The sequence below is a fragment of the Fundulus heteroclitus genome, chromosome 15 (genome assembly GCF_011125445.2).
Source record: "Fundulus heteroclitus isolate FHET01 chromosome 15, MU-UCD_Fhet_4.1, whole genome shotgun sequence".
Classification (NCBI taxonomy): Eukaryota; Metazoa; Chordata; class Actinopteri; order Cyprinodontiformes; family Fundulidae; genus Fundulus; species Fundulus heteroclitus.
In genome coordinates this window covers 22,091,186-22,119,041 of record NC_046375.1, presented here as the reverse complement: position 1 = coordinate 22,119,041, position 27,856 = coordinate 22,091,186, and the positions used below count along the sequence as shown (strand labels likewise).

The window sequence follows — 27,856 nt, the reverse complement described above, 5'->3', positions numbered from 1 at the left end:
ACTACCATCTAATGTAGAACAGATTACTAGATCAATGTGTGCTTCTGTGCTTTTTTGTTTCTCTTGTTGTGTCTCTGTTCTGTCTTCTGTAACCCCAGTCGGTCGAGGCAGATGACCGTTCATACTGAGCCCGGTTCTGCCGGAGGTTTTTTTTCCCCGTTAATGGGTGGTTTTTCTTCCCACTGTCGCTTCATGCTTGCTCAGTATGAGGGATTGCAGCAAAGCCATCTACAATGCAGATGACTCTCCCTGTGGCTCTACGGTTCCCCAGGAGTGAATGCTGCTTGTCGGGACTTTGATGCAATCAACTGGTTTCCTTATATAGGACATTTTTGAACAATCTGTATAATCTGACCCAATCTGTATAATATGATTGAACTTGACTTTGTAAAGTGCCTTGAGATGACATGTTTCATGATTTGGCGCTATATAAATAAAATTGAATTGAATTGAATTGAGGATTGGATTTGTGCTGTTTAGGAGCAATGTGATGTAAAAGAAAAACTCTGCCATGACGGTGTACCGTTTTGTTAAATTTCAATTATTTTCCGGACTTGAATTCGAAAATAGAAATCCTCCTCTTTAGTCATACAGGTTTGTTAGCGTTCGCCAATGGTGCAGCTGAAATAATATGCACATTTCCGTTTATAGCCAGCTGTTTCATTTCAACATCCATACGTGCAAAAGATTAATAAGGAATGTGTGCTCTCTCAGTGAGCTGTAGTATCTCAGCATGCCTATGCTTGAACTGAACCACTGAGTGCTAACCTCTCTAATCCTCTAATAACCTATTTTCCTCATGTTTAATAAGATCCGTGTCCATAAAGACCCCGCTTGCGTCTATTTTCGGCCTCCTGCATGCCTTCGCCGTTGTTTTTCTCCCAGCCAAAACAATGTTTAGCTTTTTTTTTTTTTTATTCCCGTCGGTGGCAGCCATTCAGTCAGCACAAACACTGGCAGGCCGACAGTCATCTGCTGATTTCCCGCTTCATTCTACTCAGTTTGGGGTGCCACACTGATCTCAGCAGGGTTCCATGACGGGGGGGGCCAGAGCTGAGAGCACATCAGAACTGTGAAAATGTCTTCGGTGACAGGCTCCTGGATTTCTTTTTTTTATTATTATTATTTTGGGGAGGAGGGGGGTGAAGAGTGCATTTGATATAGTGTGGCACTGTCCTGTCATTTCACCAGCTCAAATCTGCAGCGAAGCATTGCAGCCACTGTTTCCGAATAACCTGCACCATCCACTTTGTTGTAATTTACACCTGACTTTCATCCCTGTTTCTTCTCCTCCTCCTCCTCCTCCTCCTCTCTCAGGTCATTCATTCTATTCTTTTTTCTCTTCCAGTGATATTCCGCTCCTTCATTTGCTCCCTGCTTTCCTCCCTCTCCATGTCTCAGCAATCAGCCCACGGCACTCATCTCGGGTGATTCAAACCTCTTCAGCGGCCGTCTTTTATCCACTTCTCTTCTCATTCGCAAATCCGTTTCTCCCTCATCAGTTTACGCGTCTGCTTTTCCTGTCCTACGTCAACCGATGTTTTAAACTACACTGCAAAAACAGATCTAAAAATAAGTAAAATGTTCTTAAAGTTAATGTATTTATCCTGGATTTGAGCAGGTAAATAAGATTATCTGCCAATGGAATGAGTATTTTGATCCCTAAAAATAAGATAATTAGACATCCTGCACTTGAAATAAGACGATGGAGACGAATTGTTCATATTTTAAGTGCAAAAATCTTATTCTATTGGCAAATCATCTTATTTACCTGCTCAAATCAAGGAGAAATACACTCATTTTAAGAACATTTAACTTATTTTTAGTTCCGTTTTTGCAGTGTACGTTAAAACCTGTTGGGTATTTTTTTTTTTTAAAGTGCATCAGTGTCTCCCTTCCACTCTTGTAGAAACAGGAAAATAGTGGGGAGTATGTTCATTTTGTAGCGTTTTTCCAGGTCGTCTTTAGACGGCCTTGCAAGAATTATTTAAACAGGTGTCTCAGTGTGAGTTCTGAGCGCAGAAGAGATAATGTAGATAGGGCCAAGGGACACCTGGGAATTTACTTCACTTCCTGAAGAATCTTTTCTTTTTTTATTACAGTAATCCAGGACAAAGATGGTCTGATAATTTGTCTGTGTCAGGCATGCAGGACGGTGCGGGATCGTGCGATTCAGCGCATCGGTGAAAAATAATCGCACGTATGTTTTACAATAAAAGCAAGACCGCTATTGCTACAGCTAACTAGCTTGAGCGCACCACGAGTGACGAAACACACACAAACAGACAGAAAGACAACTAACTACTCAGTCAGCTTCCCTCGGGCGCTGACTGAGTAGTTAGGCTAATGGCCATTCATCTGAGACAATGCGTGAACCGCAGCCAGCTCAAGGCAAAGGGCGATGTGCAATTTCTGCCCGGTTGGATCTTGTAATTCGTTTGATGCAAAGAGTCAAAATGCAAAAAGAATCTCAGGCAAAAAAAAAAAGAAAAGAAAAAAAAGAGAGAGATCATGTAATCAAAGAGTACAGCAATTCTGAATGTTATATAAGGAAATTGGAGCCCTCTCACTAAACAAAAAGGCAAGCCCCTGCAGGAATGTGGGCTGTCACACAAGTACACGGGACTGCGGGAGAGATGCAAAACCCGTGATGAGCTGCGACTGGAAGGAGGAGGAGAAACATGGGTGAAAAAAAAAAAAAAAAAAGAAGAAGAGAGAACCGAGATCTGAGAAGGAGCCGACAGAGGGGGGGGGGAGAATAATTAGAGAAAGGAAGAGACAAAGCAATCAACACTCGCACAAATGCAACGCCCACACGCAAACAGCCGCTTAAGCCCCAGAAGCCTGACGGAAATGTTCCTGTATGGGATCAGAGCGGGGATATTGTTGCACAGCTGAACGGCGCCGAGGACTCTGATTTCTTAATACAAACAGCATTAAAGAGTTCTATTTCTATGTGAGGAAAAGCGCTCGGTGAGCGTCCTCCTGCACGTGATCGCACTAATAGAATCTGGATGTCTTGGGAGCTCAGACGGCTGAACCTTAACATCACAGAAATTAGTCTCTTGTCATGTTTTCCATCTTTCAGTAAATCTCTGACTACAGTCCCACTGTTTGCAGCCATGTGCCCAGGGTGTGAGTATATATATAGCCGTTGAAATAATTATTGAACGCTTCCAGGGTTTTCTCAGCAAATGCACTTCTACTATCTCCATTGAAATTAAATTTGCCCCAGATGTCTTCGCCCCACCTACAAAGGGCTGAAAACAAAGTAGCTTGGTAATGATGTTCAGGGAAATAAGGTGGACTAGAACAGGGAATAAGTGTTGCTCACTCAAAGAAAAGGGTGTGAAAAACGGCACTGAGAGGACAAGAAATCAGCCGCAATCAGTCAGAATTTAGCTACAAATCAACATCAGCTGCTTTAACACTAACCAAAGGGCCTTTAAAAAGCAACGCATTATAGAGAGTGTTATAATTAGTAAAAGCAAAGGGACCTTCACAACAGAACGTCTTCCTGTTTTACGGCACACTAAGAGTAATGGTTACAGATGCATTAAATTGCATACTAATATTCTGAATTCTTCAATGAGAGCCACGGGGGGGTTCCCTTGATGGAATGGCTTCAAAGTCGGTGAGCCATATAAACCCACATCTAAAACTGCTACTGGCAACTTTCTCTATTTAAAGCACCTGTTACCTCCTTTATTGAATCGTGTAGAAATGTTTCCTTCTGTACGTTTGGGTTTCGTTTTGCTCCCATTTCAACTTAGTTATTAAACTTTGGTTTTTACAATCTACAAAACCTTCAATCCTGCCTTTATTGCATTTACTCTCTTAGCTCTGTCTTGTCAATCTTTAAGTGATTCCATTTACTATTTCATAAAACTGATGTTTCCAATTTGTCAGCAGTGCAGCTGTAGTCAGAATGCCGGGAAAGGACTGCTGACATACTAATGAAAATAATATTGAAGGCATGAATCCTCTCAGACTGCGTTATAAGGCGCGGCATGTAAAGCAACCTAATGCACTGTAAATATCTGATTTAACTTATTTGCAACTACCGTTAAATCTTTCAGAAATGTATGATCTAAACTGTGTACGCCGCCCTGCTGCGGGTGTAAATAAATGTACTTTTGATATTCTTCCTCTATCGTGTTTGAATAATCCCTCCCCACAGTGCCGGTCCTGGCAAACACCTCCATAAACAACATCAGCAATAATTAAAATTCACCTTTATTTATTACCTTCCCCGCCCGGGCCAGTGACTAGATCCTGAATCAAATACAAATGGTGTGGTGTTCATAAACTACACAGCTGTACATTTCTTATCCTAGTCACTTTACCTCCTCAAGGCGAATGCTGTGCAGAAGAAAAGTGTTTCATCCCTTTTTATTTTGTACATACAGTAGTCGTATTTATTCACAAAGCTGCTTTCAACTGTGAAATCCTACAAACGGTTTGGATTTAGAGGAATTTGTCATAGCTCCAAACTGTGGAAATAAGCTTCACAAATGATTTAATGAAATAAAAACAATTATTCTTAAGAACTATTGAAAAGTTTGAAGAAAGATTGGTTTTAAATGTTTATGCTGCCTGACTCGATGTCATTTTTTAAAGAATCCCAAAGTAAAAAAATTTACTTCTTGTGAAGCGTTATATCTAGATATACTTTTAAACTTTGTGTGAGAAAATGTCCAACCCTGTTATAAAAATGTGCAAATTTACATGCTGCACCCACATGTTCGACAAACACCTATGTCCTCACCTATTCTCTACAATGGACACAAAGCAATTTTATAGGGAGGAGAAAAAAGACTTAATTAAGGGGTCTCAGAGTTTTATTGTCAACACTTAGTATCCGTGAAGAAGTGAATTACCACACTTTGATCACCTGATCACAACACGTGGACAGAAACGGGAAAAAAATATTTATGCCATGAATCCAAAGATTAAAAAAAACCCTAAAACACACAGCACTCTCAAACTGGCTTCAAACTGGGTGATAGAGGAATGTTTTACCTGTCTTTCACAGGAGAGGCCAAACGCGTGTGCTTTTAAAGTTTTTAGTGCCGCAACAAAAGAATATTAGGCCTAGGAGGTGCAATCTATAGCACTCCACACCAGAGAGAAGCAACAATGACACACATGGGGTTGTCTTTAATCATTTATTCACAGAGTGGGTTTCAGTTTCTGATCATATGGCAGAGGTAGATGAGAGAGAGCAGCGGAAATACGGCAAGCTTAACAGATATAGGTTATATGGAAAGTCATTTCTATATTTATTCTCCTCCTTTCATCTCAGTCGTTAGTCTTTAACATTAAAATCCCGAAACAGAGTTTAATAAACACCATTAACTATGACACAGGGCATCGCCAGATACAAAATAAAACCCGCTAGCTTAACAAGCGCCATCTACTGTACAAACAGCACCACACCAGGTGACTGGGTGCTAGTGGCCTATGTATTTATTATTTCTAGATTTTCCAATTTTTTTTTTAGCATGGCATTAAGGCCACATGCGCCACAAATGTTTATTTGGTTTTATTTGCATAACGAGAAAAATAACGTAAAAGCTATTTACATTTTTTATTTAACCTAATTATTTTGTTTGACATAATAATGTCCTACATGACATTGTCTTGTCAAAATAAGATCATTTAGGATTTTTATGTTTTAAAGAGAAAAAGTTACCGGTGCACTAATCCTATGGTAAAGTACAAAGCCTGTTTTCCTCTCCCTGGTTTAGTGAAGGTTATTTTCTGTTTAAAATGATGTAAAGCATAACCCAGAACTTGCAATCTGCATGAGCTTCTTTTTACCTCTTCAACTCTAATAGAACCACTGCCAAAAGACATAAGGTATGTACTTTGATTAAGGTGTATAAGCACCTTAATCTTATGCACAAACACGGTCCTTGTCAATAAAGTTGGTTACTTTTGACTCTGTGAAGCATTAGTTTGTTTCATCGTTTGTGGCCCATTACTCAGGCTAGAGTGGAGTTATGAAACCTGTCCAGTGTCATCTGGTCAAATGAAAAGCGAAAAACAGCCAAAAGCGGAAGAAAGCCTGAGACAGAAGAGATTAGCGTCACCTGCGCTGGCTCTGAACCAAACCACCCGGCATGCCAGGTTGCACCAAGAACGCGAGCAGTACCGTCGTTGGTGAAGACACGCTACTGGGAGCATCATGCGGGGGCTAAAGAGGTCGCCTTAGATTTATTTTCTCCTCACGATTAGGTCACACAAGCGTCGCTGCACTTTTACATTTTGGATATACAGTATTTCACTTCCTGTTTGCACCGTTGTCTGGTAACAGATACTATTCTAGCCAGTGACATCCTGCTTTTACGCCACTCATTTACCAAGAAGATCAACGAAGTTCATGGCAGGCTACCTTCTAATACGCCAGGTTCTTGGTTTCAGGCCCCGTATTTAACCCCTGATGCTTTCTCCGTGTTTTGCCTCTGTTGGCTCGGTGAAATTGAAAAAAAAAAAAGAAATGAAAAGAGAAGAGAAGAAAGGAACAAAATGGCTTCCAGGAGGCTGGCTGACTTCAAGACAGATATCCGTCAGTTCATCTTTCACGAGGATATTTCATTCTGGCTCTGTGGAGCCTGTTTACTACCTTTTCTTTTATCCGGCGGAACGGGTCACGTTCGGTTTAAAACAACAACCATCTGCAGGATGCTGGGAAACGTATGCGGTAAAATCGCCGGCATAGCCAGGGATGAACTTTGTGACCCTTGCAACGCTGGATCTCTATAGAAGGCTATAATCATCTTGGCTGACCACAGCTTTCCTTTACGGGGAGAATTTTCCCCCCCTGCTACCTTCAGGTAGGAGATACAGGATGCAGCGCTGTAGAACCAAACAGACAGAAAGCATCTTTTATTTCCGCTGCCGTCAGCCTGATGAAGTCGACAATGCGAGGATGAACTCAGCCCTTTTTTTTTTTTTTTACCCCTCCCTTTTAATGCTGTTGTGCGCTTGTTGCTATGTGACTGCTGTCTGCACAACAAATGGCCCCTCGGGGATAATAAGGCTGACCTATGACCAAAATTGTGGAGAGCTAGTCTAATTTAACGGAGTCCAGCGGACGCGGGAAGAGATTTTTCTCTCTCCGTCCTTCCACTCCGTCGGTCTTTCTCCTCTCTTGGAGAGCGGCACGCAGTTATGCGCTACGGAGAAGCAGATTTTCTCGGGCCTCCGGACGGAGCTGGTTCCCGTTTGATGAGCCTATTTGTATTCCGCTGCCGTGCTGTTTCTGGTGACCTGGGAACGAGAGATACCGGGAGGCAGCGGCGTTATCTGGCCAACAGGCCACCCTCGGCCCCTGCCTCCTTTCCCTCCTTGCTTTGCCCGCCGACCAAACGCCTCTCGGTGCCTTTGAATCCCTGTTTCCTGTTTTTGTATTGAGCTGGCCAGATGTCGGCACAGTTAATGCCTCTTGCAAGACAAAGGAGCCTGGCTCGGAGTGCTCCCCCCCCCCCCCACAGAGTCAGGTATGATAGTGTGAAAGGGCCGATGCATTTTGAGTCATAGTTCGCCAAATGAGCTTAATGAGACTGCTTGCCTCCAAGGCTGGAAGGTATTTCACCGAAATGTCGTTACGTGGCCTTTGTAATGGAAAAAATAGATGGTGTCCAGTGATTCTGAAAACTTACAGAACTTTCTTTTTCTTTTTTCTTTTTTTTGTTACATGACAAATGATGAATGGCTGTACCTGAGGGAAAGTGCTCGTTGACCGGCCAGTTGTCCACTTGCAAGGTCGCGTTGCCCCCGTTCCTAGTGAATCGGACCAAATGGTATTTGCCATCGTTTACCTCAGTGTTTGACTCCTTCACGCTTATGTCCACCGTCCCGATGTTAAACGTCACACCGATTTTGCCTTGTTCCTGGAAGAGAAGAGAAGACAGCAGAAAGAGTTGAAGCCTAGCCTCGTACCGTAGGGCTTCTCAAGCTTTTTATAACAAGCATAACCTGACGCCGCCAGATAGATTTGCTTCACATATCCATCTGGAAACCTTCTGTTGAAGTAATTTTGGGAAGGGGCGAAAATACTGGTTAGCTGATTGGCCTATGTTGGTGATAGACGGGCCAAATAAACCAATCAGATCAACGAAGCATATGACGTACTCGTCAACATGCTTCGTCGTCACTCTATTACGGGCGACGACGAAAACACAACCACAAGCCAAGCTACTCTTGCTGCTGCAGGTAAAGGCTCGTTAGCTCAGCAAAGAAATACTCTGTAATTCCGATAAAACTTGCTCGATAGCCACGCTAACGCTAGTTTCATCGGCTGAAGCCGCCATGTTCTTTAGACTGAACTGTCGATCTTCTCGTTGCGTCACACCTCAACCCGCCTCAAAGCCAACGCTGATTGGACGTTCGTTTGGTGAACGGCTCCAAATTTTCTTTAACGGAAGGTAGCCAGACTGATCTGCGAGTGAAACCTTGAAAGCTCGCGAGATCAGGATGGTCTCACGAGGCTATAACAAGCACCCCCCTCAGTCAAAACAAAGGTCTCTGGGTATCGCAACACCCGACAGCAACTGTAAAGGCTAACATAACAGCACTTTTTCCACATTTTTCTTTTTTGTCGAAAAAGTCACCCTCAAAAAATACAGTGGCGCCGCTTATGCGGTTGAAGGACATAGTTTTGATTTGCATTCACACTGCACATGATGGAGTGGTGGCGTAGGGGGTTACGGCAGGGCACTTGCGTCCTAGAAAGGCTGCAAGTTTCCCGTCCTGTCTCCTACAGGCTGCCGATCCGGGTCCCTGAGCAAGACACCTCAGCCCCTGAACGCTCCGTAACGGATGGGTTAGATGCCGAGGAAACGTTTCAGACATCACAAATGGGATAAATGTGTTTCTAGCTTAGAAAGCGTCTCTCATGCTCCGTTTTGAGTAGTTATTGTTGGAAACTGAGATCAATGTGCTTGAGCGACTCGTCTTTTTTTTTAGCAGCCACTTAGCTTAGTGGTCGCCTTGAGTTGAAAACAACATTTCCTTTGAGTACCACCAAAGACAATCCAAGTATTTGTGCCGTAATTGGGGAACCTTGGTGGTCCTAAAAGGGAGAGAGAGGGAGCTGTGGCTGCTTTGAAAATGTGGTCAAAGTAATTCATTCCAGGCCCAGAGCACAAAACGTGTTGAAAGAAGGAAGTTTTTTCAAACTGCGAGACCACACGTCACCTACAGACTGGAATGCCTATGTGGGTGTTTTTATACATGCTAAGATCAGGATGCAGAGTATGGGTTCAGCAGATCTACACAAAATATATCAAATGGCACATCACATTATCAGTGTGTGCGATCCAGAAACTGTAAAGGACTGCTGGGATACAATATTTGTTTGATTATTACCCAGATCCCAGCATTTAAAGGGAGTAAAACTTGAAGTCCTTTTAAAACACAAATATAGCGCAGGGTGATTTCGGGTAACGCAGCTGGTAAAACAACCAGCTCTCCATTCTTGCTCAAAGACTGACAAACGGTTGTGGATGAAGGTCTTATTTAATTGTCATATTCAGTATTCTATTTCTATGTTCCTCAGTGTTTTTTTTTTATTTTATAATTTGTCTTTTCTTTTAATTTAATTTTTGACATTTGATGCTGTTATTTGTTTTCTATTGTTCTGTTTTCATTCCATTCATTTATTTGTATTATTATATTGTCAGATTGCGAGGGGATTTCCATTAACACAGAAGAGCCATCGTAAGCCACAGCATAATATAACCCTGCTGAAGAAAAGCCTTTGTTGCCACGTGTCGGTTAGAACTGGTTTCCTATTCAAAAGCAACATGAAGGCATTTTAAACGTATTCTCCATCTAATCGCGAACACGGCTTTGATCACTTTTATCGCCACGCGCTTTATTCCATAGGACCAATAGGATCCAGGCTACCTGAGGCATCACCAGAACAGCTACATGAGACCATAACACAGGACCAGCAGCGCTTCCAGTTACCTAATTGAACTTTTAAACGTCTAAAAAAAAAAAAAAAAATCAGGGAACGACACTAATAAAAGCAACACCAAAATGGACCACAAGTGTCAAGTTTGACTCGACGGGGCTTTCGAGTTGCATCCCGGCCGTGTTTTCCCACTTCCATGTATTGTTGTACAGTGAGGAATTAATCACACAGCAAACTAAGTGTAAAAGGTTCAATAAGGCGACTTGGATGAATGCTTGCGGCTGGTGTTGGCGGCGAACTGCACGGAGGATGCTGAGGACGCTTCATTATACCAGCGTAATATGATGAAAACAGGCTGCCAGCAGAGATTGTAATGATGAGTAATGCTCCCCGCAGCCTGTCGCCGTATGAAACTGGCAGGGCAGATGCCTTCTCCAGCCGCCGTCCTCACAGACCGCGCGCATTACATATGTTTAGCTCTCCGCGCTGAAGCAGTGGAGTCGTGCGGGCTTCGACTATAATTATCTGACTCCTCTCCCTTCCGACCCCGCTAATTTTCACGTGCGTGTTTTGCTTCTGAGAGAGAGCCTCGGTATTCGCGGGCATGTGGGAGTGAGTGGCGGCGAGGAAGAGCCGTGTTTTCTTTGTCATTTGTTTTAATCCCCCATAGGGAGTCTCTCTGTGTAATTACTTTCTTCAGAAGCCGGCAGCAGCGGGGCCGTTCCTCATAACGAATCCAAAACGAGGAGGCTTCGGACCAAGGGAGCGCGTTCACATTGCTAATTGATCAGCCGAGACTCTGACCCGGCACGGCTGGCTGTCGAAGGTCCGGCCCCTGATTATGTTGAGCGGGGACCTACGAGGCGCCCGTCAGCATGAAGGGTGCAACACAACAGCTGATGACACGCCACTTGAGCCCGCTGACCTCGATTAAAAGTCACACTGTCCTCATACCTCAGGGGAGCACTTCATCCAGACAAGCAACCTTAACAGCGCTCCCCGGAGCTGCGTTCCTACACGGAGGTCGCATCAGTACGAGTCGTCAGACCAGAAAAAAAACAAAGTGATCTGAAAAGTGTGGCTTGCATTTGCAGCTAAACTTTGTGGAAGAACCTTTCAATGCAACTGCAGCTTCCTGACTTTTTGGGCATCTCTTATCTTCCGGGTCTTGCCACAGATTCTTATTCTGATTGAGGTCCGGACTTTGACTGGACCGTTCAAACACAAGAGGAACTCTTCAAGATTCATTTTGGAGCCTTCTGAGATTTTCCTTTCCAACATAACTGGCTTCCTCGCGGCATGATGCTGCCACCACCTTGTTTCGGCGGAGGTGAGTGGGTGTGCAGTTTCATATTGATCACGTTGGACGTAAGCTAGAACGTTCAAGTTTGACCGGAGCTCCTTCTTCCTCAGGTCTGCTGGGTCCCTCACATGACTTGTGGCAAACTGAGACACCTTATTTCGGTAACGGCTTTCTACCTGCCACTCTTCGAGGGAGGCCAGATTTTTTGGAGCCCTGGACTAATACTTGTTCTTTTGATACCTTTTTCCACCTGAATCGTGGATCTTTGCTTCTCCCTCAGAGCTCTCAGTTGCCTCTGGGTGTGGATTAAACTGTGCTTCAGGAGGAGGCGACAGCTCCAGGACTTTGTTTTATAAGCCGACGCGGCTAACACCGTTCTACATTTTTTTCTCACTGACTCGCCTCCAGTGTTCTTGACTCTTCTTGATTCTGTTTCTTCACTAATGTTCGCCGACAAACCTCTGAGGCCTCCACTGGATTCATAAGGAGATGAAATTACACACAGATGGACCTACTTACTGGTGAATTCTGCAGGTAAATACTTGCATTTAGGTTTTTTTATATATATAGTCTATTTAAGCGCATTTGAACTTGTGATTGTAATTTGACAGAATGTGTAAAAGAGCAGCCAGGCACTGGGAACGTTGTTTAATCTTTAACAATACCCAATATAGTAGACTGAAGTAGAGCACCTATAAAACCCATAAAAAGGGAACCTCATTTATTTGAGTAGGGAACTGATTTTTGCTTCTGAGCGTATCTTTTTTTTAGGCTTGAGAGGGCAGGAGCACATTTTCTCTTGATTTAAGGTGCAGTGCAACAAGACATAACGTTTCAAGATCAAGACAGTGCGAGGCCTGCGCGTACAGCTAATTTCCAAAAATGGGCTTTTTTCATTTTTAACTTTGCAGTTACAGTTAAAACATCTTTATGTTTTTTACAAATAAAAGACACGGGGTGAGCTTTCACCGAGAGCACATGGAGAGGGACGACAGCGCAGCTCTGCTCGGCCCGCTTAATAATGGAAAAGGACCGTGGTGGACACGAGAAAGCCATTTCCTAAAAGCTGAGGGAGCGCTCGGAGAAGAAGTCAGACGAGCCGAATGCTCCGCCGTGCACTTTCCCTCTCTGTCACGGAGCTTGTAAATGGGCTCTTAATATGAGCACTTGTCATTAGAGGGACGCACGATTAGATGCGAGGGAAAGCGCGGGCGCGGACACGCACACGCGCCGCGCTTCCCCCGACCAAGACGGTAACAATCTGCCGATGATTTAATGTGACAGACGCGTGTTCCAATGCTTTGTTTCGTGGAAATATTACGAAGACATTTGGGCCTGACTGGGAAAAATAAAAACAGGTCTGATGGGTGAGGTGGACGTAAAAGCGCAGGCGGTATCCGGGGTATGCGCTGTGACCTTCAGACGACCTGGCAGCCGTCGCTCTCCCGTGTGGCTGCATCAAAGCCACATCACAGACCCGCTAATACCTACAAACAAAGGCGGATCGTCGCCCCGGCCTCTCCGGTGCTTTGGTACGTGCAAACTGCAAAACACAACAATTATACCGCCTTATAGCCGTTACTGGGAGGCTCTGGGCCTAACCTGGGTGTGTCATGGCCTAATGGTCAGATCCACTACATGTTAAATGCCCTCCAATAGCGTGCATGGAAACGGTGAATAAAATATGCATATAATTTGGTGGTATAATTTGAATATGGTCATTTAATTTAGAAGAAAAAGCTTCTTACTTTCATGTCAAGGTTGTTGTGCCAGTTCAGACGTGACAGAAAACTGCATCAATTCGGGACGTAACGGACTGCGTTACCCATGATGCAATGTGGTCAAAATGGCCACCAACTCATGTGGTCAAAATGGCCACCAACTCCCATCATGCAATGTGGTCAAAATGGCCACCAACTCCCATCACGCAACACGGCAAAATGGCCGCCGATCAAGATAAGGTTGCTATGGTGATGGCTATAAAAGCCGATCACATACGACAATCTCCCTTTCTTCCCTTGCTGTTAGCCAACCCGAGAAGACACAGCTGATCCCGTTGGGGTGATTCCCCGCCACGTGTTCGATTGCTCGCTGGACCGAGATTTTTCGACGCAACGGTTATTCCCTGTTTTATAACAGGAGGTCGACTTAAATAAGTACTTTTAAATTCCCTCTGATCAAAAGACTGAGAGACGCCGGATCTCCCACTGATCGAAGAGGACCCCGCTTTGTCTGGCCAACAAAGCGACCGAACCCGGAGGAAGAAACGAAGGAGTTTTTTTTTCTTCCCCGTCCCGCTGCAGCCTGCGGAAAACTGCGCTCGTCAAGACGCGTCCAGAAAGCCGCACACTCGGAGCGCTCCGGACCAGCCCCGAGGCAACTCAAAGTAACGGGGTCTCCCCTTTTATTTCTGTCTCACCAACAGGGTGTTTAGAAGTGCCTGGGCAGGCGGTAGAACTTTGTAGGTGTTGGTTAATGCTTTTATTCCACGACGAAGTTGGAATTATTTTGCTGAACATTTTCTTTGTATGTGCATGCATTTTACAATTGATTTGCTGTGTTGATTTGTGATTCATCAATAACCCCGCCGTGGGTTACTGCTTCATTTATTTTCATCTTTTCCTCTGCTTTCCCCCCCCTCTCTCTTTTCGCTCTTCTTATCAGTTAATCTTTTGTCCGAGCTCAAGTCGCGGGCTTTGCTTAAACTCCCAGTTAGCTGCGCCCCTCGAAGCGAGGCATTACCCCATCAGCGTAAGCGTGGTTACGTCATTAGGACCCCCCCTCATACGTCATCGTAGCAGCCATCTTGGGAGGGTGACGTGATCTGGACTGTAGGGAGCTTAGCTGAACTAGCTTTGTGTAAGACATCAAAGCGTCCAGTGAGATTCCCGAAGCTGTTCTGTCTATCAATGCTGATACGTGAAATGCCGGTGTTTCGAGGGCGGTGTTAAACAACTTTGAGTTAAGTTAAGATCTGCTAACCGCTCATTTTAATCCATTGTTTATTTTTGTTTGTTCTTTATTTCTACATATATATTTTTGCATGTTTTAGTTTAGTAATGAGTAAGAATTCCAAAGTTGTTTGAATCAGAGAATTACTGTAACAGGGAATTGCTTTTGGTTCAATAAAACCAACCACTGCGGAATAGACATTGTTTTGTGTTCAGTCCAATTCACAGTTACATGGTTATTCAGAAATCAGAGCTAACCTCCTTTGGAGTTAACATCTGATATTAATACAGAGACAATATCATTGGATGGTGATAAGGAATAAGGATTTAAACTCTAATTGCAGTTACATTGGGGTTCTCATAGCCTGCTGGATAAACCTGGTCGGTTAACAGTCCGACCTGATCATTTATTCCAGCATAAATGAGTTCATAACAGCAAATTAACTAATACATTAGTGGTATAAATACTTATAAGCTTATAGCTAACATCACCACCATTTGAACTATATTTGTTATAGCGGAATTTTGAGTTGAATGATTTATTATTTTAAATTATAATACCAAATTATAATTAATAATAATAATAAGCATATTCAACCAGCTTATGGCATAACAAGGTGTTTTGTTTCCTACCAGGCTCATGTTGTCGAGCAGCAGAGTTGCATGGGTACCAGGCTCTGCTTTACCAAACAAATTGAATCCGGTTATATTAGGAAACCTTGAAATACTGACGCAGAAGTAGGAGTTTTTAACTAAGATTGTAGTGGAATGGTTGCGGGGGGATTACAGCCTTGCTCATTTTTGCAAATTGTTTCATGCAAAAGCCAGAAATGATGTTTTGCATGTTTTAATTTAATTATATTGATGCAAATCGTATAAAAATGTACATTTCTTTTTTCCTGCTTGTATTTCATATACCGTTTAAACTAAATCTAAATTAAATGTGCACCATCATTTTAACCTATTTTTATTCCTTTGTGTCAAAATTCTCAAAATATATTTTTTCATCTACTTTTATGACACAGAAAATGTACATTCTAAAATCTTTTACCCAAGAAAATGAAATAGGTCAGAATCAATGTTGCATCCGGCATTTTCCGCCCAAAAATAAATCCAACACGCATACTCAGAGAAGTGTCCTTGTAGTTTTTTTTTTTTTTTTTTTTTTTGTTTTTTTTTAAATCGGCATCCTTGACTAGAGCTACCGGTAGACTTTTTTTGCGAACAGAAACAACAGAAAACATGTTGTGGAAAACTTTAAAAGGGTTTGTTTTTTCTTCCAAGGGTCACAGGTAAAGTACAAAATAAAGGGACTGGCCCATGTGAAGCTTCAGGCGTTCGTGTACGGTCGGTTATATTTGAACGTCGTCATCTGCAATCTCCACTGTTGCCAGAAAACAGTCAAAACTTATACGTTGGATACTAAACCTGTAGCTGGAAAATGTGAATTCCCAGCCCCTGCTAAGTGCTATGCAGAAAGAGCAGTGTTCACCTGTGTGTGTGTGTGTGTGTGTGTGTTTTTATGGCACCCTCCCTCCGTCTTCCCTCTGTTTCTGTCTGCGCGTTGACCAGTCACCTCGCTGCCTCTGCCACCTCCACTGCCACCCACCCACCCACCTGCCTTGCCCACCCTAGCACTGCAGCAGAGTTTGAGTGACAGATCCAATTACGTTTTTTATTGGCCTGTCGCTCTCCAGGCGGGAAGGCACTTCATTGTCTCCCGAGCAAAAGGGGAAAAAATGGCTATTGTTCTCTTAGTGGAAAAGATGATGGCCTCTATTCTGGCTGTAAACAAATGACGCGTGCGGGAATCGCTTCCAAACGCTAAACCCACCCACTCGCATGCGCAAAAGTCATAAAATGCCCTCCTGTGTCACAAAAAAGAGAAAGGCAGAAGCAGTCCAAACATTCAATCGGCTGGCCTCGATGATTCAAAAGACATAACCCTACAGAGCGGAGGCTCTGGGAATTACTGGTGTGATACGCTAAAGGCCCCCATCGCCCCCCCGCAGGGTTTATTTGCCGTCAGTCAAAACGCTAACTTGGTTTTACCCATGAAAGCGGCCCAGATCCTTCTGACAGTGTGGATGTGTGTTCTTTTTAACTATACAGTATGTGTAGGCTTGATGCCTTCGCAAAGACTCATAGATGTAGCCCCCCCCCGTCCTCTATCTAGCTCTGGGGTTGGCACGTGGAGCCCCACCGTTCCCATGTGCTCTGGCGCAGGCTGACATCAGTAATCAGGCCTGCCGCAGTCCAATTCAGGGCCGATCAATGCCTCCGACACACGGAGTGCTGCTGGCAGAGCCGGAGCGAGAGAGAGAGAGAGAGAGAGAGAGAGAGAGAGAGAGAGAGAGAGAGAGAGAGAGAGAGAATGAGCCAAAGGAGCGCCGGCGGTGGGCGATCCTGCAGACAGCCATGGCAGCCCTCGGCGGACAGCTGCTTTACAGAGGACGAGTTGCTCACAATAGACTTCGTCCCCGGCTCGCTGAATGGTCATTTCTGTTAAGCCACCGGCTCCCAGACGGATAAATGCATCTGACAGCCATTTCATGGAGGTGAGATGGGTTGAATAACTACGCTTAGCTTGTGTGCGTGGGAAAAAGAAAAAAAAAAAGCTGACAAAACAATGATAGCAAAGGTAGAAAAAAACAAATGCACACAGTGCTGCGTGCGTTTTTTGGCGTACAGATTTATGGTTTTGCTTTGTTGTCACACTTACATGCCGCAGATCATCTACTAAAAAATGTAAATGCAATATGAGACCAAAATGATCTGACTTCATAAATAGAGGGATAGGATTTTATCGAATAAAAAACAGCAATCCAACATGGGCCAGTGTAAAAACCCTAATTGGCTGATTTGGCCATCTGATATTTTGTGGTAGCTGTCAGAGAACCTTTTGGATCAATGTTTTAGTCCAGCCATATCGGAGGGTCTTCAAGGATAGCCTGCATAAGCTCACGCCGCATCATCTCAATCGAGTTTAAGTCCAGACTTTAACTAGGCCACTTCAAAACCTCCCTTTTGTTTTTTTTTGTTTTTTCAGACCTGGACTTAGTGGTGGTCTTTGGATCACCATCTGCTGCATGACCATAAATTAAGTGTGAAAAAGTTCATTAACTCATAGCTGCACGTTTTTCAGGGATTTTCCGCTAGAGAGTAGAATTGATGTTTCCATTAATTACGACAATTTGTCCAAGTTCTGGAGCACCATATCTGCTCTGGACCATCACGTTACCCCCACACCGCCTATCCCTTTCACTATAAGATATTTTCTTACAGGCTGTGTTTGTTTTATGCCAGCTCTTATGGGAGTTACACCATCCAAAATGTTCCCATTTTGTCAGTCCAAAACACATTTCCCCAGAAGTCTTGAGGCTCATCAAGATGTTTTTTTTTTTTTTTTTTTTTTGATAAATGTAAGACGGGCCATTGTGTTCCTTTTGTTCAACAGTGGTTTTGGGCATGGACCTTTCTCATGGATGCCATTTTCACCCAGGTCCTTTCTTGTTGATTCATGGAAACAGACCTCAATTGAAGTGAGCAAGACCTGCAGGGCTTCAGATGTTGTTCTGGGTTCTTTTGTCATCTCCTGGAGATAAATTGCTGAGAAACTCTTAGAGTAATTTGGGTTGGCCAGCCACTCCTGGAAAGGGTTTGTCACCCTTTGTTCTCCGTTTGTCATTATGGGGAGAAAAAGCCTCAAAAATTGCTTTGCAACCCCATCCAGTTTCTTTTCTGATGTTGCGTGTCTTAGACCAGGGTATACCGTGTTGCTTTTAGCCTACTTCCTGCTGTCAGACAGGTTCTATCTAAGTGAGTTCTTAGTTTTCCAGCCCTAGCAGTAATCATAACTAGCTGTGGATAATGTAACTATTTATAATTTAAAATGTATATAATCACATAGGACAAGGTTGGTTTGGCTAGCCCCGCCCCCTCCTTTTAAGAAATTAAATCATCAAGTGTATTTGACTGACATTTATTGTTTATTTGATCGATGATTTCCAAAATTCAAGTGTAACAGAAAAGCTCTGTATATGCAAGGTATATGATGCAGCAATGCTCAGAGAAAGCACTCTAGAGACAGACAACACCGAGAACGAGGAAGCTTCCAGCCTACAGAAAAAAAAAAATATCGCATTCCAACCCAGCCTGATTGAAACCTGGCCCATCCGCTGGCTAGCTGCAGCAGGACGACAGGGCTGAATCTATACAGAGGCTCAGCAGGGAGGGAGGAAGGTCTAAAGCGAGGGGTTTAGGTTACATTCCCCCTCTTTTCATCTGACATCAGTGCTCAAGTTAGCTTCTGCGGTCAGAGGCCATCAGAAGTGGATCAAGGAAGCTGTGGAGGCAGAATCAATAGGGTGCAGAAGCTACGACAAACGTGAGACGCGGTGGATTGATGGGCCCGGCCTTCGCTGAGCCAAAGCCATTTATCTTGAGTAATTGACAGAGATAACTCCGAAGACGTCGCCGGGATTTTTGAGCCACCTGATCTTGAGGTTTACAGTCAGACATTTGCAAAGTGGCAGAAATGTTCTGAGGGATGTTTGTGTCTGCGGCTGGCCTTCGGCGCAAATCATTTCGTGTCATCCAAAGAATTCACTGACAGCTGAACTGGGCCCTGGGATCACTGAGGGCCTGGCGCATTTGTTACGCAATGGAAAACGGCGTTGAAACGAAAACTGTAATTACAGTCAGAATTACTACCCTACACAGAGAAGATCATGTCCGCCAAATAAACACGGGCCACCGAAACGAGTGTGGAAGATAGTATCCAGAGGCGGCTGCCATGGAGACGCAATTTCAAAACAAGCATATAACGAAGAAAGCACACCAGCACCGGCATGCAAATGAGGTTGATTCCTCCGTCGATACATGACACGAGGAGGAGGGAATCGATGATTGCGTTTTGGATCCGTTCATCAGTTTGCCATTTAGCCGTAAAAAAGCGGAGAACCCCGGTGGCAATAAAATCCAGTGCAGCCGATCGCCTTGAAAAGTCAGAAAAATAACAGGAGAGTCCACCTGGGTGTCATTTTCTACGGCTGTCGGGCGGAGATTTAAAGGTTCGTTACAGAACATTAGAGAGCAGGCAGCGTCGTTAAGAGCAAGATAATTAAACAACATCTGCATCTACAGCTAGCACTGCACAGCGTGGCCGCAGCGGAGCATGGGGGTGGCAACAGCATGATTTGTGGCAGCGTTTTCTTTCTTAGACCCAAATTCAACTGACTTTATGACTGAAAAGTCATAAAGTCCCGACAAAATACATCAAAGTTAGTTTTTTTTAAAATAAAGTAGACATTTAGAAAAATGAATGGGGTGCAGATACTTTAGCAAGGCACGGCAATTTCACGACAGAGAGCTGAACCTTTTAAAACGATTGACCAAAACATATTAGTCAGAAGAATTTTGATGGATATGATAATCGGTTTTAGGGCTTTAAGAGGTTGAAGCCCATTTCCTTGTTTGGATTAGGGATATTTGAGGTCATAATGGGTTAAGGACAGTCATTCAGGACTGGAGACAGTACTTTAAGCTTCCCATCAGATCAGGGAGGTGGAAAATAAAAAGAATCCATTTAACTTTCTACTTCAATTTGAATATCCAATATGGACTTAAAAAGGGAACCCGAGAAAACCCTACGGTGGTGAATTATATATCCAGATAACATCCAAAGCATAATACTTCGTCTTGAGATATTCTCACTCCGGAGAAACACCCGAGCTCATCCACAAATAATGGATGTGAGCTCCAGAATCAGATCACACGCAATCAATCCATTCTTCTGAGCTGTTTGGAGATCCACAAGGGAGCCACTTTCTCACCCTCTGAGAACTTCTCGGTGAGAGCAGAAACCTAGAGATTTTCAATATGTTTCTTTTCCCAACAGCTCCCCGCCAAAATGAGCTTTATAGAACGCGGTTATCAATACGAGTCGTTTTCTGCGCTCAGAAACGAAGGTGTTGCATCTTGTTCTCGTCTTCCACTGAGATCCGCCGCTGTCCTCGAAACGATTAGGAGACAAAACGAAGAAGACGAACACTGGGAAGTGTTGCTCCAATCAATTCCGAGCACATCCTAGCAATTACTCGACGGGAAAGCAAAACAAAACGGGGATGAACGTAGGACCTGTAAATAGCACCAGCGCAATTTATTCTTATTCAAGTAACATTTGTGGAAAGCTGCAGATGATCCGTCGCTCCAGATGAGAACTATTAGTTAAAGGCTCCACGAATCTGGCTGGTACGGCACGGCGGCTAGAGGAAAGCACTTGTTGAACTCCTGTGTGCAGTTTGTGTGTGTGTGTGTGTGTGTGTGTGTGTGTGTGTTATTTTCTTTTCAATTTACCCAGCACTTTGCTATTCTGACAGTAATTTGTATATAAAATAGTTGACACACATGACAAACATGGGACATATTCACGGAGAGCGAAGGCAGAAGTGTTTCGGAGCCAATAAATACTCCCTTGATATCACAGTGGCTCGTTCAGAACTCAAGGGAAACCACTGCTTCTGTCTAATTAGGCAGCTAGAAAGCGATGCTCTCTCACCAGCGCTTCAGAAAAAGCAATGCGAGGGGCTTGAAAGAGAGAGAAAGCAGAGAGATACATATTTTTCCATTATAAATAAGGTGGTTTCACACGGGCCATCCGAGTGCGCGCGGCAGTGGTGCGTGAAATGCGCGGCTGACATGAAAAGACCACCAAAAAAAAAAAAAAAAAAAGCGCTGCACAGTTTGGAGAGGTGTGCATAAAACATTGCGCACACGGTTATACTTTCACACGTTTAGGGGAGAGCCTGCAGGCTCCGGGCTTCGTGCTTTGTGTACTTACGGGTGCTAATGCACAATTCGAATAAACATCCGTCTGAAAACTGTGAAACGTCATAAATGATTAAACCGGCTCGACTGTTCATTCAGATGTGGATAATCAGCAGCAGAAGAGTTGTGAGAGGCCACGCGTGAGGATACACGACCCAGAGGCCGGGCAGCCTCTGAAATATTGATCACATCTAAAAGAAGCCGGCAGCCCGACACAGGCTGGATTTCACACCTGAGAGGGCCGGGAACAGCTTCATCAAGTGGACAGAAACAAAATGGCCTCCACCTGGCTTTACCCGCTCCTGGTGTAATTGTTTGGGCTAATACCTGCGAGTCCATCAGCCAGCCGGCTAACGCCTGGCTACACCGGCTATATTTAGTTGGCACCAAAGCCAAAGAGCCGCTGCCTTTCTTTGTTTTAAATAGAAACACAAGCAGCAGCGTTGCTGTGGTAGGGAACGGCTTCGACTCCTACACTCGGCTCAATGTCAAACGTCGAGCCTTGCTCTTTGATCTGCCGCCGCAGAAAAACGAATCGTGCAGGGTCAGCCTTATCAATTATTTACGCCCACTCTTTCTCTATTTCCTGTTTGTACGCTCCCGTGGCTGTAACTTGCCCTGACACTAATGGTGGACGACCTGGTGAAAACATTTATCAGCGTTACCGCAGAGTCCTCTGCAGCGCCGCGCTATCATTTTCAGGCTTTTGGAAGTTGGACTACTGACAGTGCACTGATCATTATCGCACGCTGCCATATTCTACCGCATGTCTCTGGGCTGCACTGTATCAGTGAAGCTTCTTCAGTCAAACGAATGAACTGCATCTCATGCAGCCTTTAAAGAGACGCAAAGTTAAAATGACACAATCACATTTGAGCTTTGATTATTTGCAGAATCTGCATTCCCCCCCCCCACCATTTGTCATTATTTATTGGTGTTTAACAAACTGTCTGAAATGTATAATATAAAGTATAATAAAAGTAATTTTAGTAGCCATCTATCAACGTTTTCTTATACGCATTTTGAAGTATCGCATTAGAAAAGCTTGATGGAAACAGCAAAATTTGATATAACATCCTCAATTTCGCAAAAACATTTTAACGTGCCCTTTTGGGGGCGGTTGTTGGCTTTTCCAAAAAAAAAAAAAAGTTAATGCGCAAAACAGGAGATGGAAACACATTTGCCGAATGAGAGCTGACGTAGCGAACACTTACACTCGTGTGACTGATCACCTGTTTCCGCTGTTGGCGTCCTCCCGAATATTCTCATAAGGCGCATAGAATTGCATTTATTTCTCTACGTCTCCGAATGCTAGTTGACATGACGGAACAATTACAACACATTTCTGACAACTTCTCTCCATTTTTCTCAGATGTGTGGTCCATGCTGGTTTGCAAACTCTACTTCCTGTTTATTAGAGCCACGCATAACGTCAACTTCCGAGGAAATTATGCTTTTAGTAGCCTGGTTAAATCACTCCGAAATAGTGGATGGTCACTTAAATTTTTCTTTTATATTTTTTTTTTTTTTTTGCTACCACATTTTTAAAAATGTGTTAAAAATTCACAAACCAATTGGATGGAAAGATACTGTAGCTGCTCTGTGCTAGTAAATTAGACTTTTTCCCCAGATGTTTGCATACATGGAGATCCATCCACAAGCTTTTGACAATAGTTCCGCCAATAGTTTTGGCATTTTGGCCCATTCCTGCGGACAGAACCGCTGGGTCCGTGTCACATTTGTAGGCTGCCTTGCTTCCATACACCTAACAAGCTTTACCCAGAAGGTTTTTACAGGATAAAGCGAACACTGGCTGTGTTGTCAAACCAGTCTGTAACTAATTTGGCGGCCTGCTGAGGGTCAATGTCCTTTCGGAAGAACTATTTGTGTCAAAGCTAATGTGTCCAACATAATGTTCTTTTCTCCCCATCCCCTCGGGAGAATAATCTCTATATTTAGTAAGTATTGTTGCCCGTGGAGTGAAGCCATAGAAATTTTTCTTCAACAGATGCAAGAGCACCATGACAAAGATGAAATAAAAAAGCGCACTGCCAGTTTCTGCCCTTTACACTTTACGCAGAGTTTTTGGGTAAACATCACGCCATAATGTTGGTATAGGTTCACAGCAGAGAGAAGAGATTAGGAAACAAAACCACTGAAAGGTTCTAAAAGTATCGTTCCATCTCTTTTTATGGTCAGAAGAGCAGGCAGCTGTGATAATTGCAACGCATATTACATGATTACCGCTTTGCTAAATCACACGACTCTAGTAAAAACATCAGCCATGAATTTTCATCAGCCTGGCTGCCGCCACGCAAACTCCCTTTTTCACCATTAGCGGCGAGGCATAACCAGTGATCAGTTCCAGGCTTTCCCACTGATTTCGTAAAGCGAATGTGAAAAATCACAGCTTTTGTAAATCTTAAGTGTGATCACATTCGGTCAATGTTGTTTCAAGTGTGACTGTAGAAAAAAAGAAAAGAAAAGAAAAAGTGACCTCACAGTGTGCTGCGTTGGAGCCCATGGTCCCCCTGCATCATGGGGCTCATTAAGGAGGGGGAAAAAAAAAAAAGCCAATGAATAGGATTTGTGTGAGATGGAATAATATGCTGTGAAAGTCCATTAGGGACCAGGCTAATGAAATTGAAACAGCTTGGTGATCAAATTAGAATCTGTTCGGCACATATTTAATTTAATGTGCTGCTGAATTTGAGCACTTTCCATTTGGTAGCCCCAGAATTAAAATGGCGCAAAAATAAATCAAGCGGTCACACAATTCATTCTGCATTTTTTCACCCCCCCCCCACCCCCATCTTTAACTCATTTTTCTGAAAAGAACAGCAGGCTAATGTATTCTTGAACCTGCTACCAGCCACATTTTTCCTCCAGCAGAGCGCTGTTTAAGTAGAGACAAATGAAGAGAGGTAAAAATACGCCACGATGGATGCAGCGGATCGTCTGTGGCGCGTTTGTGTTTTCGCACGCATCGCCGCGGCTGCTCGGCAAAGGGTCACGGGGTGAAATTATTTGAATAGACACAAAGGATTTTCAGCCTGTTTGAAGAGCAGCTCTCTGAATTTTGTACACACTCGTTACCCCAATACGGTGGTAAATGCAAACAAAAGTGCGCTTTGAGACGAAAGGAGGAGGATGGGGGGGGGGGCATTTTTAGATAGCTGCACATCATCCCAATTAGCCAAATAGCAGACAATGATTGGAGATAGAGATACAATTATGAAATTAAAGAGGAATTCTCACTACTGGGACTCTTTCTTGCGATACAAGGTGAAATATACAGTGCCTTGCTGAAGTATATATTCACACTCCTAGTATTTTGAACAACCAGCGACTTCAACGTATTCTATGGGATTATGTGATAGATGAACGCAGATGAATGCATGACAGCTTAATGGCAAAAAGAGGTACACGCGGTTATCAACTGGTTTTCTAAAACATTTCCTCCGGTCCCCGCTAAATGCAATACAGTGTAACCAACTGACCCTGGAGCACACCTCATCAGTAACCAGAGAAGAAACCAGAGAGATCAGACATAACGTTTGGAGAAACATTACTGCAGGATAAGTTTATACAGCAACGTTTCCTGCTTTACATCACTCAAAAAGCACTGTTCAGTCCATGCACTGCAAAAACAGATCTAAAATTAAGTAAAAAGTTCTTAAAGTTAGTGTATTTGTCCTTGATTTGAGCAGGTAAATAAGATTATTTGCCAATGGAATGAGTATTTTGACCCCTAATATAAGATATGTAGACATTCTGCACTTGAAATAAGATGATGGAGATGAGTTGTTCCTATTTTAAGGTCAAAAAATCTTGTTCCATTGGCAAACCATCTTATTTACCTGCTCAAATCAAGGACAAATACACATATTTTAAGAACATTTTACTTATTTTAAGTTATGTTTTTGCAGTGTGGGAACCAGGTGAAGACATGAAGAGAGTATGATGCATTTGCAAAGCAACAGGGGGGCATGGTCGGCCACCTAAAGAGACAGATGGGCGATGAGAACTTCAACCAAAGAAGGAGCCAAGAGGGCCGTGGCGACTCTGGAGGAGCTGCGGAGATCCACGGGAGTGGGAGAAAAAAGTCTGCCACCAAGACATCCATTAGGCTTACGCCGCACAAATCCGGTCGTTGTGAGAAACACATGGAAGAAGATCCCGTCGGTCAGCTGCGAGCTAAATACAAAAATGTGGAGTAAAAGTAAGTCTGTTGGCCCCCGCAGAGGAACATAGTGGTGGCGTCATGATGCTGCGGGAATGCTTTTCTTCAGCAGAAACAGCAGGTCAGAGCTGATAAGAGCTAATGACAGGGAAGGGACCCAGTGAGGGGCTGCAGAAAACCTGAGACTGGAGCTGGGATTCCTCTTCTAGGAGGGCAGCGATCCTAAACGTACTGCTAGATTGACAATGGAATGCTGTAGGTATGCGTTTAGGCATATCTGTGTGTTCGCAAGGCCGATTCAAAGTCCAAAACTACGTCCTGGTCAGAATTTGTTGCAAAACAGGACAATTGCTATCCATTCAGTCTCAGTTGAAGAGAGAGAGACATACCCCCAATCTTCTGATTCCTTGTATTTTATAACTGTGTGCTACTTTGTGCTAACATAAAATCCCAATAAAACACATTGAAGTTTGTAGCTTTAACGTGACAAAGTGTGAAAAAGTCCGAGGCGCGTCGGTGCGTTTGCGAGGCAGAGCAGCTGCTCCCCCCTGTCTGACGCAGCCATCGACATGTGTTTAGTCCCTGAGCAAAGGTTGGACACCGGTTTAATGGCAGCGATGGAGACGCAGCTCTACATTCAGCGCACACTCTCCCTGGCAAAACGGCCCGGCGCGAACGCCGCCAAGCAGATCACACGGGCCGATAATTGTTTTCCCGTTTTACATTTAGATCCAGCCCTTGTTTGTTTAACGCTTTCATGCGAGCTGCATCGAAAATGAAAAGGCGCTTCATCTCATGCGCGTAAAAAAAAAAAAAACAGGTGTCCAGACGCTTGTGTTAATGGCTGCCGTGGCGACCCCTCACTGGATGTGTCCCCGCTCTGTGAGAGGGCAAAACAGGAAGACAAAAGTGATGATGCAGGTGAAAATAAAGGGCTTTCTCTGTTCTCTACATTGAGGTCGGGCAGGGGGTGGTTGCCAAAGTTGGCGCCTAAGCCTTTTCGGATTGCCCCGAAAACCATGACAGCAGAGGGGTGGGTGGTCTCTAGCAAAGAATAACCTGCTTTGGATCAAGACGCTACCTTTCACCTCGCCTGCTGAGGTGTCAGGGAGAGATGCGGGTGGAAAAAGAAAAGAAAAAGGAGGAGGGGGTGGGGGGGTGGAAAGAGACCCGGCACAGGGAGGATAAGCTCTGAAAAATAAGAAGGCATATGAGATGAGAGACAGAGAGGCTCTGAGGTGAAACAGACAAAGAAAAAAATGATTAACTGAAAAAAAGTGCATCAGCTGCACCACTTCTAGTTCACTCCTCTTTCTTTAATTCTGCCTCTTCTTTTGTAGAGCAGATTCATTTTATTTTGATTCGGGATTCATTTGGTTTCTAATCCTCCAAGTCTCTCTGTGGTACTCATACCAGCCCACGGGTTGCCGCCCCCCCTCCACTGTGGCGCCAAAGACAGAGAATGCCGGCGTTTAAATTTACCCAATTTGCGCTGCAATTGCTTCGACTAGCAGGGATTAGGGTTCAGAACTGAGATAAAGAGAATCTCCAGTTGCAAGACGTGGACATAACAGAGATAAATGAGAGAGTTTGGGAGATATGGACCTTACCTGTGCAGCTAATCCAACTTTAGAAAAATCAGATCCAAGGCAGCAGATGATTATCATTTCACTGACATTTCTAGACAATGAATCTGTGATTATTGTTATTCTTATCTTTGCTCTCCAAGCAAATACAATGCAATATACTATATACAATGCAATGCAAATATAAAATTCTATATAAATTGTTTCCAGTTATTTTTTATTTCAACCTTTCATCTGGTTGAGCACCTCCTTTCTCCTAAAAAAGCTGTAATATTAGGGTGTGATGATATATCCAGCTCCCGGTACAAGAGGATACACAATCTTACTTAGTCTACATGACAGCATGACTTTTTTTTTTATATATATATATATATTTCTTGGTGGGTGGGTGGGGTCTAAAAGTCTGTGTTTTGCAACAATATGTAATCACTGTAGAAAAATGAATTCTAGGTTGGGCAAGTATATTAATTTAAAGTTTTTATACTTAATAGATTTTATACTCTAACTTAAAAGTTGGATCTATAGCAAAGAGCACAGCAAATGCTATTTATTTATTTTATTTTATTGCAAATAGAATAACACTTTTATAAATCCGAAGACCAGTTTTACAGCTAGGGTCAGTGATTTTTCCTGAAGTTTCCCAGAGTCCCTTTTTGAATGACTGCGAATGCGCAACACCGTCTTACCCTGCTCTTCCACTCTTCAGGGGGATAGCATGAAAAAAATCTCCCAGATCCACTCTGGTTCCTCTTCTTCTCATAAACTTGTACGCGGTTCGCTTCTTGTGACTCTCAGGCATGTTGAAAGTATACGGCGAGAGCAGCGGCGCTACAATGAACGGCTAACACCGAAGCTAACCAATAAGCTAACCGCTAAGCTAACCGGACACATAAACATTAGAAGTGCACATGCGCAGCCAGCAAGTGGAGACTAACAAGGATGGAAGGACCATTTTACCTAGTATAATAAAAAGTGTTGCTGAACAGGATTACCAACTATAGCTTTAAAGAGGCTCTATTCTCTGACAATTATCCACCTCGAGTTTGACCCACCATGGCCTTTCAGACGTGTCCACACTCA

At 43.7% G+C, this 27,856-nt stretch overlaps 1 protein-coding gene across 1 annotated transcript in view; it reads right to left on the bottom strand.

Moving 5' to 3' along the window:
* Positions 1 to 27,856, bottom strand: part of LOC105930625 (neurexin-3b) — a gene marked incomplete in the record, with an annotated part of 460,536 nt that overhangs the window by 72,019 nt on the left and 360,661 nt on the right. Inside the window, 1 exon segment of the mRNA XM_036147669.1 lies at positions 7,727 to 7,898. Coding sequence (XP_036003562.1) covers positions 7,727 to 7,898 — 172 coding nt within the window.